This window comes from Limulus polyphemus, unplaced genomic scaffold (genome assembly GCF_000517525.1).
Source record: "Limulus polyphemus unplaced genomic scaffold, Limulus_polyphemus-2.1.2 Scaffold146, whole genome shotgun sequence".
NCBI classification, from domain to species: domain Eukaryota; kingdom Metazoa; phylum Arthropoda; class Merostomata; order Xiphosura; family Limulidae; genus Limulus; species Limulus polyphemus.
The window spans coordinates 460920-478088 of record NW_013665756.1 but is presented as its reverse complement, the minus strand read 5'-3'; the positions used below and the strand labels follow the sequence as shown (position 1 = coordinate 478088).

The following is a 17169-nucleotide window of genomic DNA, read 5'->3' as shown; positions in this document are numbered from 1 at the left end:
TAAAACGTCAAACCAGTCGTTACTCGAAAGTCGTACGTTTTATTATTTATGTGTAATTCAGTAAAAAAAAAAACATGTTTCTACTGTCTTCATAACTTTTATCTCTACTTAGATTTAAAATACACTGGATTATTAAATGTTCGGCAGATAATCTGACGTATAGAGAATTGTGACTACTTTTTAACTACGACGAATACAAAGTAAACCCATATACAGGGGCCTATTTGATTAGTAATGAATCCATGCCAAATACGGAGACTATTATATGTTAATATGGGTATTTGATTAGGAACGAAACAGTTAGAAATGTACGTGTTTGTATTAAGATGTTTTGTTTCATGAAAATGTTTAATTTTTGAGAATACTATTGTTAGTACACGAAAACTTAAACATAAATATCTAATATGAAATTCCATCAGCTGCCTCTCTTTAAACAAGTGAATAGTCAAATAACAATCACTAAAAACCATTCAAAACTAATTAACAAAATACACTCTCGTAACTCTTACTACCTTCTGATCAAACACAAATTAATAGGCTTCATCTGGTGACAAATGACCTAAAAAAAGAATATCTAGTCGGAATACAAAGGAAAAATTCTAACTGGGCGAAATCGTGTCGAGGTAGGATTGCAGAGCCATAAAGTCAAGATTTAGCTCACACCTTGAAGTGTATAGGTCTAGAAAGGTGAAATTAGTTAATGCCCACTTCCCACAACTCTCACTTCCTTAGTAAGTTTGAGCAAATAAACTTACAAAGTCTGAGCAAATAAAATTGTTTTTCCATCACCCATTTTTCTCCCCCACCCCCAATTTAATCCTACTAACATAGAGCAAATGTAATGTGTGTAACAAGGAAACACGTACAAATGAAAATGAGGCAAACTAAGAGAATGAATAAGCGTTCAGGTGCGACATTTGAGGCAGTCGAGGAGTTTGCAGAACATCTTAACCCTTTATTTATGGCTTTTACTGAACTTTAAAAGGTTATAAAGATAGCAATAACTCTCCCAGTTAACACAGCCGGCTGTGAAAGAAGCTTTAGAAAACTAAAACTGATCAAAAATCACCCTAGAACCAATATGGCAGATAAGAGACCGAAGAGTCTAACAGTAATTAGTGTGCACAGAGAACGTGCTCTTTCCACTGATCTTGATGATGTTGTTGACAGGTTCGTTACTAAGTTTTCAAATACAAGGTCGACGTTGAGTTAACCTATAAGAGGAGGATCGTTCGGTTGGTGTCAAGTTCATGCTTTTGACCATTATTCATCAGTCCATTTTTAAAATAACTTGTTATACCTCCCCCCCCCCAAAAAAAGAAAAAGATGAAATTACAAGATATACTAGAATGGTCAAAAACCTTCTGATTCTTTCCAAGGTCTGTGAGTACTTTGAGGCTTCAAAATTCAATACAAAGTACTTTTTAAAACCCAACGTTGGCTCAATGTAACTTAGCATGCTAAAATTTGGGAGGAAAGTCCTAAGGATGTGATGTAAAGTTTCTAGTATATTTCAAATTAGATTATATATATATACGAAATAGTTAAGAGTTTGTATAGTTAGTTTGTTTCAAGAAAATAGAGTTGTTTCGATCAGTGTGTGAAGTACTTTGGACCTACATTAGCCATCACGCTTACTGAGATGCTTAATGCAAGTAAGTTAATCCTACGTTAGTCCTAGTTTTTTTTGATAAAAGAATTAGCACAAAGGATCACATACATTGCATGTGATCCTTTGTGCTAACTTTTTTTATTAAAATTGATATTCCACTGATGGACCACGGACCCGATTTTACCAATGGTAAGCTACCTCTTCTTTCACCTTACATTGCAAACTATTCGAAAGCGCTCGAGTTTTGGGTCTTATTCTAAGTCTATTAGTCCTAGTTCTGTTGAAGGTTAATAAGTCATTTGTAACGTAGACCTAGGACAATTTACGCCAGTGTACAAATCTTGTTGAAACCTTAAAGGTGGAGAGTTTGTATCCAAACTTTAAGCAGCTAATTAACTAATCAAACACATTAATGATAATAGTCATGAAATTTATTCAATTCTTTAAATCAAATGTTATAGTTCTCAAGTTTAATAACACTTGACAAAATTAAGAAAAAAACATTTAAACATTTATAATTCCCACACTGATTGTTATTAATCATGCCAAATATGATTAAATCAAAAACAAGCATCCCTTATATTGCATTTCTAATAACACTCACTATTTCTTCGATATTGATTAGGATCAGTCATAAACAATTAATAAAACATGATGTCATTTAAGTATTTCTTTGCAATTCTGGCAGAGTTTGTAAAGAAATGTAGGTTATAAATATTAGTCAATATATGAAAAGACATTTATTGATTAGTGAATGACTGCCAAGAGTATATTGGTTGAATTATTGAAATTTAGTCCTGAATGCACTAGGGTTTAAACATCAAATTTCAGTTACATAAAAAAAAAACGCTATGATCTGACTGAGATAGTTAAACAAATATTTGACACATTAAAAATGCATAACAAAATAATTTCTTTTGTATTGTTCATTTCAATATAATGTTTTATTGTTGTTGTTTTACTTTTTAAAGCTTCAGTCAACCACAGACTGAGAGGTCAACCTGTAAAACTCAAGCTTTTGAGAATGTTAACTCAGCAAAATTTACACCTGGTAAAACATTCCAACAATTTTTGTAACTAAATATAGGAAACTATAGTAAATAAGCTGTAGCTGAAAGATGTTTCCAGTACAGAAATAATACCCGATTAAAAAATAAAAAGAGAGCAAAACTTAACTAACTCCAACTTTTAAAAGATTTTTGGTAGAATAAATTCTTATAGGTTAAAGTAAATGCAACATGCTTATAAATATAATTTCCATGTGTTTTTATGAATTTCAGAAAAATTATGTTAGGACATACATTTTCAATAACACAGTGTTCTACTGCTCATTTGCTTTTGAATATATAACCTGATAATTAAAAATTATTTGGATTCAATTTAAGTCCATAATTTTAGTAAACACATGGTTTTCATTTATTAAACATTGGATATTTCTAAAACTTTAAATTTTCAACATAAATGATGTCCATAATTATCACTAAAGTTAGTCAACTAATGTTTCTTTTACCCTGTTAGTTAACAGAAACAAATATTGAGGATAAAGTTTGATATATATTTCAGTAACATGAACATAACTGTTGATCATAATATAAAACTTAATAAAGTTACAATTTCAATAAATACCTTTATAAAACCATTAGAAATATAATAAAAATATAAAAGGAAACACTCAGAAAAATCTGAAAGACACTGTGCAATAAAAATAACTTGTTGACAACTCATTTAAAATATAACTAGGAAATCTGTAGGTATATAGGCTATTATAAATATACTTTGTTTGCAGCCAAAGATTTAGTATTATAACAACAACAACAAACAGATATCATATTTGAAACGGCAATAGTTAAAACTCTGATTTAAACAACATGCAAAAACTTTATATTTTTATATCTCTTGAATGTATATTTTAACTAAATTCAGAAATTTACACTCAAGTTTGTAATGAAAACACAACTTTGGGAACTGTTTCTTTCTTTTAGGCTCCTCCTACCAGGGCAATCAAAACATGTTTGTAGTCTCCAGAAGTGTCACTCTGTAAGTTTTACCAAAAAAAAGAAGAAATTATTTAAGAAAATATAACTTCATAAAGTTTCTTTCTTCAATATGTGTCAATATAACCTAACTAGCTATCATGAAGAAAGCAAAACAAAATATGACTGACTTGACTACTGTGAAGACAATATAACAGCAAATGGGTCAGTTAATATGTTTTATTTAGTTATGATGAAGGCAATGTTAATTTTCTTTCTGTTCTGTCATTTTGTCATTTAAAAGATATCCAAAATTTGTTAATTTAAGTTTAGAACTGACTTTCTCTCTTTCCATCACTGTATAAGGATCGTTAAAGCAAACAAATCTGTTAAAATCAGCTGGAATTAACTATAAAACCAGTAAAATTGTATTGGAACATTTGCTAATCTAATTTTGTATGAAATTTTCCATGAAAAACTAAATTGGTATAAAACGCAAAAACTCCTTCAGCACAATATCTGTAAAACAATTACAATCTTATTACTTCTAGATCTAAGTTTTGAAATTTCTATTCATATTGCAAATTGAAAACAAGTTTTAATGTCACTTTGAGAACTGAACATGTGTAACACAAGTTGAACCATCAGAATTTCTAATTTGTCCAATAAGCTTATATCTCAAAAATATCAGGTTAATGTTAGAAAAAGAAATTAATAGCATTGCAACTGTGTACAAGTAAAAAAGTATTTTTTCTACAGCTTGTATAAAAATGGCGTGTCACTTAATCTGATATGTAGTCAAAATCTGAATCTTGAAATTTATGCAAAATTTCCAACAAATATCATGTGTGAGAACAGATTCAACATTTCTTTAATGTATCTACAAGTTTCTTTTTTTTTTTGTATGAGAGTCGGCTCTATAGAATCATGTTAACTTGGGGACACTCTCTCTTAAGGCAAGACTCAGACTCAGTTGTATACTAGCCTAGGTTACAAGGGAAAAAAAATGCTAGAAAAGTTTTTTCTTCCTTTTGCACATGTACAATCAATTTCCCTGATGTGATTTGCACTACTACCTTGAGTTGTATAATAGGGTATTGTTCTGTGTATTCTAAACCATGGTTTAAACATTTATGTTCTGTGTAAAATCTGTGGCCTGACTTATTCTTTCTTGCCCAACAACCAAACCCATTGGGAAACACATCTGCATACAAGATCTGTATACCTCCTGTTATTGCAGGCCCAGACTTCTATTTTTTGCTGAAAGTCTTTGAAATAATACCACACTACCGAGTGGTTAAAAAATTAAAACAATATTACATGCAGTCACAAATGAATTACTACAGCAGAAATCTTATCAAACAAACTGCATGAGAGATACATTATTGCTTGGCCTGTCAGCATCTATAAGAGACATTTCAGTGATCAATGCTCTGGTTAACTTTACTGCTTTTGCATCTATTCATGAGTGATTGAAGGGAAGCCAGAATTATGAATTAGGTCAAACTCTCCACCTTTACACACAGAATGAGATAACAGTTATTTTAGTCTGTAAATATTCCTGAGATTTCAAACTTTTACAAGATAATTAAATGAAAGTGTTGTTTCCTAAGATTGTGTGCTGTAACCACCGATGCCAGCTTTCCCATGCTAACTTCATTCAATACATATACATAAAAAAGCTTCAACTTAACTTTTAAAAAGGAATAATAAAGTACTATTTCATTTCAATATCATTTTTTCATCTGTTATCCATTCCCTTGTTCTTTCAGAGTTAAGTGCTTAAATTGACTCTCATTGTTAAAATGGGCAAGTTGAAGAGAACGACTATCAAGTTATGCAGACAAGTGGAGATTGAAAATTTATTTAAATTTTTGAAACTAAGAAACCAATTTTTATATAATATTAAAATTTGATTTATTAAATACTTTATGATGCCAGGTTTTTTTTGTATCCATTGATAAGTGGTTTTATTAAATGTTGAATATAACTGTAAAACAGTAGTGACATGCACACTTTTACCTGCCCATAGCAAAAGTAAATGCACTAAAATTTGTGAGAGGGAACTAACTTATTTAATTGACAAAGCCTCATCTAGAGCCCTTATATTCTGTTTAAGTGGGAACCTAGCTATAGTTTCATTAATCTATTAATGCTGCCTTCATACTCCATAACAATTAATGTTAAGCAAAAAAGAACGTAGACAAAATAATGTTTATGTACAAAATATGCATAATGATATACTAAATATACTGGACTTAACCTATATGCACTTTTTTGGTGGTAATGATAATTTATTTTTTGCCATCTGTGTGTTAGAAGCATCACTGAGTTACATGAAATCCATTGGACTTTTCCTAGTTTTTGTCTGTAAAATGAAATTTCCTGATGTTATCCATGCTGGGGATAGCAAAATATGAAATTCATTGACCCATTAGAACCATAGACAGAGAATAACAAATTAGTGGGGTCAATCTCTGTCTAAATAGTCAGATAACTGAATCGTTTTTCACATCTGTGGATATGAAGTCTAAAATTACATATAATCAGTTTGTCCTCAGTTCAGTTTATGAGAAAACGTTTCTATTATTTGGTTAATAGAACTCTGTAGCTATAATTGGGTGACTAGCTCAATTATTATGAACATTAATTACATCCATTAGTGTCACGTAAAATAACTGAATGATCATAATTATGATTAACTCAATGTCATGAAAATATCCAGCTAGTATTTCTGATTATTACTGTTTTCAATTATTCCAACTATCTAGTCATTGAAATTATGATTACATCAATTAATGTCTGCTTGTTAGTTGAATTTCAAGCAAAGCTACTTGTGGGCTATCTGCACTAGCTGTCCCTAGTTTAGAAGTTATAAACTATAGGGAAAGCAGGTAGTCAACACTATCCACACAACACTTGGGCTATTCTAATTGCATAATAATGATTGACCATCACATTATAACACTCCCACTGCTGAAAGGGTGGCCATGTTTGGTGATGGTAATTGAACCCACAGATTGTGAATCAAGCATCATAACCACCAGGTCATGATAGGAATCAATTAACATAAGAAAATAATTAAATAATTGAAATTAGTGTTTCTGATTGTTCCACCTAACCAGTAATCAAAATACTGTCATTTTTATTTGTGATTAATTCAACTTTAACTTTGTTTAGCCAATTAATCAATGTCACAATTCAGGAAAATAATTAAATAATCAATATTAGGGTTTCTGATTATTATTATTATTTTTGATTATCTAAGTAATTGAAATATTGCTTTTACATTTGTTTGTTGTGAAAAACTAAATTACACAATGGACTGTCTGTATTCTCCCCATCTTTGTACTGAAACCTGATTTTTAGCATTATAAGCATTGTTTTGTTTTAGCTATCTTATGTGAGAATAAATGATTTGTTGAATGTAATTTTTTAATGAATCCAACAATTAATTGATCAGTACATTTCACTAATCACCCAGCTCTGTCTGTAGCTTTCTATTTTGGCAATTGAAATTTCATAATGAAAAGATGTCTGAAAACCTGAATCAATATTCTGAAGAAGTTTTAGGTCTCTTCAATAAAAGTAACAGTTGAAAACCTTTTATCAAAGATGTTCCATCATCATGCTTCTTCTACCTGTGTACTTTCTGAACAAAGCCAAAACTTTCTTACAGTTGTGAAATGTAGGCTTAAATTGACTTTTGGTGCATTTATGATACAGAACTTGAGTTAAAGTTTTTTTGATAAATTAGGTTTTACTCTCTCTAACGTTAGACATATGTTTCAACTTGAAGCCCACAGTTTTACCCAAGCACTCATGAAATTCCTCCAAAGTAGTTTAACTCATTTATTATTATTTTACTTTATTCAACAATTTTTTAAAAGTTTTTAGAAACTTTTTTCTGTAAATTAACGGAACTATAGACAATTTTCTTTCCTAAAAACAATTTTTAAAATGCCACTAAATTTCTTATAATTTATGAATGTTATATTTTAAGATATGTGCAAGACCTCAGCTAACAGATGTTTCCGTATATCAAAGCTATTTTCAAGTTTTGAAAAACTTTTTCAAAAAGTTTCTTATCCTTAGTTTGGTGTAAAGAAAACTTGACAGAATTAATTACTTTTTTTTTTTCAAAGAGAGAGAGGTTTACATTCATATCAGTAAAACACAACTCAAGTAAATTATACTTACAGAAATGGCATGCTCCAAGGATTTACCAAACAATTTCTGATACTCCTGCTTAATCTGTACCATGTCTATCTCACAACGAGTTGTAATAAGACGAATTAACGTATGATCATCAGTTCCCATGCCCTGCAGCAAAAGATGATAAAATCAAATTATAACAGTGAGCAACAGTCTTTCATGTGTAATAAAAGGCATCAATTCATACTATAGGCTTCCATACACTGAAAAACATCACAGTTTACACCATCCTCTAGTGGTAAAGAGAACGACTGTTATTGGTCAGCTACACAGAATTCAGATCAACACACAGAAAACACAAAACAGCAGGACTAACTACTAAACAATTAATAAGGAAGAGAAGAACTGGGGGATGACTAACAAGCAGAGTACACTTAAAGTACATATAGTTAACCAACAAAATGATGATAACCTAAAATGCAACTGGGTAGAAAAGTTAATGATATCATCATACATTAAAAGCCAAAAACAAATAAATATTATGGCTGGCTTTTATTATTAACTAGCCTATAAATTGTTGCTTTCTAACATTGTTTACAACTATGTAATTTGTTTCTTATTTCTTGAATTTAAATCCATTTTATTGTTATCTTTGTGCTCCTAATAATCAATATTACATTTTGAGTAGCCTCTTTTTAATTGTCATTACTCTTTATTTTAGAATTGTTACAAACATTTCTGTTATACTGTTCCACAACAATGAATTTCTCACATGTTCCACTCATGGAAATGTGAGCTTTGTTGGTTGTTCTTCTACTTTTCTATTGTAACAATTTGTGCTCTTTATTGTCAATAGAACTTCTCTTGAGAGCTTAAAGCCAAAATGTTGGGGTAATAAAGTAATTTACAGGGTATTTGATTTCTAAAAGAAATGTGTATTATACTCTAGTCAGTACTGATTTAAAATTGTTCTTTAATATATTTCAGGATATCAACTAGCCATGTTGAAATGTTGTTACTCTCTGTGTTACATAATGAAAATTTAAAAAAATTGTCACTCAAACCAGGTTTTTAAAAAGATACTGAAAAGCAGATATTCAGCTGAAGTAGGATTCTCTATTGCTCAAAATAATCTAAATGCTTACTAAATGTGAGACATCAATGCCAGCTAAAACCATTTTAACAGGGAATATTAAGATATGACTGAATTGTTCCATAAGGAAAGAGGATGTACAGAAAAAACATGCAAAATTTTAAAATACCACCAAGAAAGAGGTGGCAGAAAAAAATCATTCAATCAATAACAGTAACAAAAAAATGCTAAAATTAGACTTAAAAAAGATCCTTTACTTACTGCATTACAATACACATCTTTAAGTAACAATTACAAGTTATGATTATCCTAGTTCTAATGTAGTTTTAAAAGAAGATACTTTTATTTAGGCTCATATAATAAATCTTCTAGAGCAATTATTTTAAAGCAGTTGTACATGAGGATGTTGTTTAGTATTAAATTTTTTACTCTAATTCAAGATATGTAATTTTTTAATGTGGCAATAAAAACGTTTTAAGATATCACTAATTATCTGAGTAATTTTACAACATACATATTTCACATTGGTGCACAGAAAGCATGGGTTTAGTCAAGCATTATGCATTTGACAACCTGTTCTAGAGTAACATCCACATTCTGCTCCCCACCAGTAAGAAACTATGAAAATATCTTAGAAAAGTGAACAACTCATCACATCTCAACTACTTTACCATGACTACCTGGAACACTCTGATTTAAATTAGATACCAAAAGCTTTCTTTTCAGCTTTAAAAGTCATTTAGATCAACCTAATTTAACTATAAGGGAATGGAAAGCCTTACAGGAATTAAAACATAAAAGCAACCTCATAGTTAAAGTTTTTGACAGCATCCTACAGGAACAAAAAATTATCATTTAGAGTAAACTCTTAACTATGCAAAGCTTTAGTAAGATCATATATATGTAAGATAGACTCAAGACAAAAACAAACTTGATAACCTTAAATCTTTTGGCCCCAATACCTGTACTACTTGACTAAAAACTTGTATAAATATTTTAGAATTTTATAAAAAAATAGAGCTTAAAACATATTTTTTGTATTAAAAATACTAAAATAGTGTAATTTAAACATGATAAAATGCCTTTTGAGTTATGTTTATGAATAAATTCTGAACAAATTCAAACACCCGTTCATTTTCTTATATTTTTATTAAATGAATCAAAAAACAGCTTGAAATGCATGAAAATTAAACAAAGTATCTTGTGTGACTAATAAAAGCTCAGCAAAAACATGTAGGTTTATTGATGAGAGAAAAACCTATACTAATATTAGACCAGTAGGTTCTCATGCAGACTCTTTTTAGCCCTCTGACTGCTTTAAATGCACACAGAATTTGTACACAGCACATTCATATTCAACTGCCAGAAGCAGACTGTACCCCATACAGTGAATCAGCAGTCAATGGGTTAAAGGTTAACATAAATTCACAAACCTAGTTGTCTTATTTGACCCATTGTTTCTAACATAGTGTTTTAGCCATTAGTTGGTTAAATCTTTAGGTTCTTTCTTAACTGATTTTACTTGTAACACCTACACCCTAAAAGATTTTGAATTTTCCCAGAAAATTTCTAATATAAGGTTTCGTGGTGATGATTTTCTAGTGAACTTGGATATTATGTGAGGCTCTTTTTATAAACATTACACTAAAAAAAGCCTATTAATATATGTATTGATTTAATTTTGGTAAAAATCAAGCAATAACAGGTTTAACACTCTGGATACATTTAATTAAACTATTTTATTATCAATGTATGTCAATAAACTCAGCACCAAAATGTACTTCATAAATAAAATGTTAATATTATACGAGTTTTAATTTCTTAATTTCAAAATGAAATATTTAAATAATTTGTCAACCTTCACTGCCATTCATCATGTGAAACTTGTTTGCTACAAATTGTACATTCATCTTTCAATCCCTATTTCAGTTTCTGAAATTTAATATGAATTACAAAGTTATAGTTTTGGAACTGTTCAGATATAAGTTTATATCCTTCAATCATTTTGAGTTATAGAAATATAAATCATCTCAACACTATACAACCAACAATAAAATTTGCCTGAAATTATTAACACCACTTTTTCTCTGCTAGATGTTTTATTAACTTAAAAGAATGGGCTGATCCACACTTCTTTACACAAAAAAAATAACCTTCCATTAAAGATCATACTATTCTCCAGTAGAACAGAGAGGGACCAGTATTCAGAGTCCATGTTCTGATAAATTTACAGAAAACAACTGAATATTTACTGCTAAGCAATATAGCAAAAACAGTCCTCTTCTAAGTAGGACTGAAGAGAACACATAAATTTATATTCATAATTTGTTCTAAAAATGTGATTTTTGTTAATTTATTTAACATCACATATTGTGTATTTTACACCAACTTGCATTCCTTTATATAACCATAATCTACAATTAATCTGAAATTAAAACAGTACTGAAACTCACCTTCATGCTTTTGTGTATCCTCTCAGCAAAATATACAACTTTGTTCTCTACACATTTTGCTATAATAAACAAGACCAAGAACTCATAAAAACATAATCGTTTCAGAATGAGATAGATTCTGTTTTAAGGCAGTAATAACAATATGTACTTTACTAAGCAGTGTAAAAGTACTCTCTAAATTACTCAAATATTCTTGTAAAAGTGGAAATTTGCTCAATGAAGTCACTTTTATGATTTTAAAATCATATCAAAAGGAATTTAAGCTTAGAATTAAACTTATAATTAATTGATTACATAAATGTATCAATTCTTCAAGTTATCACAAGTCAAATGCTTAAAATTTGGGTTTTCATTCAATGATTTAGGAAGTTGATTACCAAATTAATTCTGGGGATATAGTAAATGTAACTACTAGCTTCATAAAAAAATGTATGTATGAGACTGTACTTATATATATTTTATCATCCTAATTTATATGTATGAACTCTGGCTGTTGAGAAATATATAAAGTTTAAAAGTAAAATGATAAGGAGTATCCTAGTTTATCGTTAATAACTCTTCCAAACAAGTGCATAATATTAGATTACATTGTTAATAAATTTGCATTTCTAAGTCTTATAATGTATTCTTTGTAATTAGTTCTAAAAAATCATAATGAGCCTGCTCATTTGTGTGATAGATAGACAAACATATTCCATTCTACTTGATTATTATGATGACTACAATAAATTTATAAACTCAAACTAAGTAACTGAGTTTCAGAGTTAGTTCTAAACATAAAAAGAATACTCTCTCTAACTTTTTATGTATGGAAAGGTCAAAAAGCACATGTCAAAACCTTTTACAGAGTTACATTCAAAATTAAACAACTTTTTATCAATGTATGTCAATAAACTTGGAACTAGTTTATAATTCATATTCTTACATTAGCTAAGTTTTAATTTCAAAAGGAAATATTTATAAAAATTCTCAATCTTCACTTGTCTGTGTCACTTGACACCTTGTACTTTAAATTCTCCCCTTTATATTTTATGACATGAATAATACAGCTTTTAAGATGTCCACCCAATTAGAAACAATAACTAAATATAATTATAAGCAAGAATAGGAAATTTGAACCCCCTTGATATTCTGAGATATCAATAAATCCATCTTTTTTATGTCTTTCAAGAAAATTATGTAATCAAGCGTGTATTGTTGATGGATATGTATATAACCAACAGAAAAGACATATTTTCCTCTACATAAACCATATGAGCTTTTGTTTATTTTTGGTGGTGAAAGACAGTAGTTAAGAAATGTTTGATTTATGTTGAGCAAAGCCATTATTCTGAGCAGTAGCAAAATTTGTTTAATCTATTTATAGCTTAGTTAAAAACCGAAATAAATTATATTAGTTTTGGGACATTATATTCTAGTGAGTGATATATTTTGTGTGTTCTAAAATGTATATTTGAAATTCAAGTTAATTTCATTTTAGATAAAAAACTTGGTAAGAAAAAAAAAAGCTTAGCAGAGTTGCAAATGCACAGTACAAAGTTTGTACAGTTCAAGTGCAAGAAAAGTAAAATGTACAAGAATTTGTTAGTGTGTTTCTGCTGTGATTTATTGCTTTTCATGAGTGGATAAATCACTTCTGTGGTACAAGCCAGCAAAAAAATTTTTTAAAGAAAACAGATGTGAAAAGTTTATCAGTTGAAATGAACTTGTGAAGGTAAGTAATCTGAAAACCTTCAATCAATTATGCATTCATAGAAGAAAAAAAAGGGTATTTTTCAAATTTTCATTTCACTGTACAGTGATGATTTTGTTTTGATACAGTTAGTTAGGGTAGAGAAACTAAGATAAGGTATAAAGGTTTATCAAAAATCTTTTTGATATTCATTTAGAAGCTTTCAGAGAATAAGCAAATGAAATATGAATAATGAAAAGTTTTTATTCTTAACATGAAAATCACTTTTCACTGAAACTCACTAAGTAAAGGCTTTGTAAATTCACAGACAAATCTATATTAAAAATACTTTATTAAAACATCTGATTTTTAGTGTACAACAGACTTGTAATGTTTACTAAAAAAAAGCTTGCCAAATTTCATGAATAGTATATGTAGTTTCAAGATTACAAGATAGTTCAATGGTGGGTTGAATCGACCACTCTCATACTTGGACTTAATGCATAACATTCTTGTATCAAGTACATTGTATAGGATGAAATGACAACTTTATGTACAAAAGATAGCCACTAAATTTGAAACCAACTCCAAATATTAAGTAAAACTTATTGTGATGAAAATAAAGGTTTTTATGGATGGATCAAAATACTAGCAAGAAAAACAAAGAAAACAAGGCACTGAAAATAAAAAATTATGTTTTGAGTAGAGGGAACTAACAATTTTTAGAACTATTTGCAAAGCTAATACTCACCAATGGTCAACAATCCTTGCTTCACTTTCCCAGAAAATTCCTTTTCAATAGCTTGAGGCACAGTATGTCCAGATAATTGACGATACTCAGAAAACACAAGGGTCAAATGAGCAAAGCTTCGAGATGCCATAATAGCATTGAATGTTGACTCATCAGTTCCCCAACAACCAACACCAGCATTGTAGAGACTCTGTTGAAACATTGTACCAGCCAGTATTCAATTTAAACATTTAGGTAATAATTTTTTAAACAACTCTTTCTAGACAAAATTTGTTAGCTCACTTTAATAACAAAAGTTCAATTAAACACTTCCTACAAAAACTTCTTTACCAACTTACTCATGTAGAAGCTTGGTTTTCATAACAGTTAAGCTCATACTTAAATATCTGTATTACAAGTTACTTATTGATGTCAGTATAATAAACTCCACTAGTAACTAATTGTTGGAACCAGTGAGGTTAAACAGACAAACTTACAAAATGAATTGTTTTTAATTCCACCTTGGTATAATCTCAGTCAGAACAAATAATTTGTTGTAGCCAAAACAAAAAATGGAATTTTGGCTTACTGTTCTAATTCTCTACCAACTAAGCTTCAAGCAAACTAATTTCAATTTTAACCATAATAACATATTTCACAAAAGTGTGTAAATATGTTGATTTGCTTTCTTACCTGAGCATCCACTTTGGCTTTAGCTGGGTCTGCAGGACTTTCATCTCTTCCTCCCTAAATGCATAAAACTTTACTACAGTTTTAAATAAATATGGACATAAGTGTCTACCATAAATGAAACAATTTTCCCAAATAAAATACCTAAATGGAAATTTCTTGAAAATTTAAAACTTAATCAGCCAGTTTAAACAAAAAAAAGACAGTATATGAGTCCACAGATTAGCAGACTCTAGATTTCTTAACATTTCACTGACCAAAATTTTCATTTCAAATTAGAGAAATTATTGGTTATTTGGTTATTCCACAGAAGCAAGTAATTCTGTTTGTATACATATAAAACAAAATAATTTCACTATAAAATCTGTCCTCCACCCGAAAAACTATTATTATTATCCTTTACAGTGATAATGCTTACAGTTTTTAAGACTGTCATGCGATACAAAGACGAGATTTGCATTGTTGTTTATATGCTAAAATACTCACTAACTGTTCATCAGTTCTACTACAGACCTGCAAATACCTGTGGCAATCAATTAAGTATACAAAATATTTTTTTTTAATTAAGTCCAGAAATTTGCAGTTTATACAAATCAGTTACACCGGGGAATAAAAAATAGTTGAGAAATAGTAAAAATATATATATAACTTACAGTTGTCATAGAAACCAGCAAACGCTTGAAGTCACCTGAAGTGTCACCTTTTATATCATTTTCCAAAGATTGGCGATATACTGTTTTATACAAACATGTAAAATATAAAAATTACTGCTATATAATCCTAGGAATAATCTCTATAGTTTTGTTACTAAAGTACCACATTCAATAAAAATATTTAAAATAATTTATACTAAGCACTATAAAGAGTAATAATCAAAGTAGGCTTATAGTGTATCCCTTTACACATTCCCCTTAGTGAAGAATTTTTCACAAATGAAATGTATAAATAATTTAATGTTGACCATCTTATCAATTCAAGTTAATACTACTTCAATATTTTTGATGAAGACTTTCATATCTAAATTATCTGAATTGGAGGAATTGCACAAAATCTTGAAATCAAAGTTGGTTGGATTGCCTTCACATTCACTGGGATAATGTTGGTAATTGTGTGGACTAGGTTTCATGGATTATTTCATAAATGCAGATAAGCAGTGAACTACTAATCCCACAATAATGATGTATGGGATGCAAATTATGAAAACTGGAGTATGGGAAGTTTATCTTTGAACAAAACAAACTTTTCATAAAAACCTTACATTTGAAAACATAAATAAAACTTGGGAAAAACTGGTTGAAAACTGCTTAAGTGGCCTTTTCAACCAACAAATGATACGGCATTAAAATGTTTCAAAGTTTACAATTCTTGACCAAAACCAGGAAAGACAATATAGGCATGGTGTTAAAAAATACTAATTAAGTTTTAAAATGAATGATTTAAAATTACTGAAATTAAAAATAGTAGCTCTTACTATTAAGAAAAATGTAAATAAAACTTTTGTTCATCTACAATAAATTTAATATTAGAATGATAATTGATAATTTAAAAAAGCCTTGACAAAGTTTTCCTAAATCTTTGAATATATCAGTAAGCCATTACTCTGACCATACATTTTTATCAAAAGATATAAATCATAGCTGTTTGAAGGCAAAGTCAATCTGCATAATAAAACGGAATTAGTCTGTCTATTAACATATTTTCTAAAGACTACATAACATGACAGTTACTTTATTCAATAGGCTATCTTGTATATAAATATATATTAAGCTAGAACAGTAAAATGGTTTAGCATACTTTCATTGGTTTTAAACTTTTAAAAAATTCAAAAGGTTTTTTTTCTTTTTATAAATGGGTCAGAAAATCAGCTAAATTATAAACAAAGAGGCATAATAAGATAATTATTTTTTCAGATATATTGAAACATGTGAGACCATAACCTCTTAACTTTTATACAAATAGCAGTGTTGCTGAGATAAAGAACTTATTCTAACAAAACTGTTATATTTTGCAAACAGAAATGTAACTTTGTTCTGACAGCTGATTTGTAAATTCTGACATAAACAAGGTGATTTCAAACAACTTTACATTTCTTGTATGATTCTTTTATTTCCCGTATGTCATGATTGTTTCTGGTACAAAGGATCTCAATCAGAGAATCTTCATCAGTGCCAACTCCAGAAATAGCATGATGTATCTCCGAGGCTAGAAACTCTACCATGGGAGTCATCATGGCCAAAATTACATCTTCAAATCTTCCACTCAATTCATTCTTGAGGTCCTTAATCAAGTCCTGAAAATATAACAATACCTCCTTTAAAATATCTTACTCCCTATGTAAATCACCATTATTTCAAGTATATCTCAATCACTGAAATGCCAAATAATTGGGTACATCTTGTTAGTTTCAAACATTATCTCATCATTAATTAAAATTTACAATATAACAAATCTGATAAAACAGACATTTTCAGAAATTAAATTCTTCATTTGTCAAAAGCACTCACATTATCAGCTTTTTTCAAAGTTTATCTTTTTTTTTTTATTCTTAAAAGTTTCTCATAAATACAAGTACTATGAAACAAATTTGCTACTCAAAGGTATTTAAAAACTTTATAAAGCAAAGAAAAGGAACACAGAAAATGTGTGACTGATTTTGTACAGAAAATATTCCAAATTTTGGTGACTCAAAGTGGATGATGAATCTGGACAGGCATCAAAATTAAGAACTGCTGAAATTAGAAAATAACAATTGGGAAACAATACTGGTATACTGTTGATAGATCTTTGGTTT

At 29.3% G+C, this 17169-nt stretch overlaps 1 protein-coding gene across 5 annotated transcripts in view; it reads right to left on the bottom strand.

Annotated features, from left to right (window-relative positions):
* Positions 1–2025: 2025 nt before the first annotated feature.
* LOC106475404 (annexin B9-like) overlaps positions 2026–17169 on the bottom strand; it is a 48615-nt gene continuing 33471 nt past the window's right edge. For all 5 annotated transcript variants that reach the window (XM_013936090.2, XM_013936097.2, XM_022380571.1 and 2 more), the window contains exons 7-13: positions 16464–16668; positions 15032–15111; positions 14382–14435; positions 13710–13899; positions 11287–11345; positions 7786–7908; positions 2026–3647 (exon numbers count right to left, since the gene is read on the bottom strand). In XM_013936090.2, coding sequence (XP_013791544.2) covers positions 3591–3647; positions 7786–7908; positions 11287–11345; positions 13710–13899; positions 14382–14435; positions 15032–15111; positions 16464–16668 — 768 coding nt within the window. In that variant the 3' untranslated portion in view covers positions 2026–3590. The remainder of the gene's footprint in view (positions 3648–7785; positions 7909–11286; positions 11346–13709; positions 13900–14381; positions 14436–15031; positions 15112–16463; positions 16669–17169) is intronic.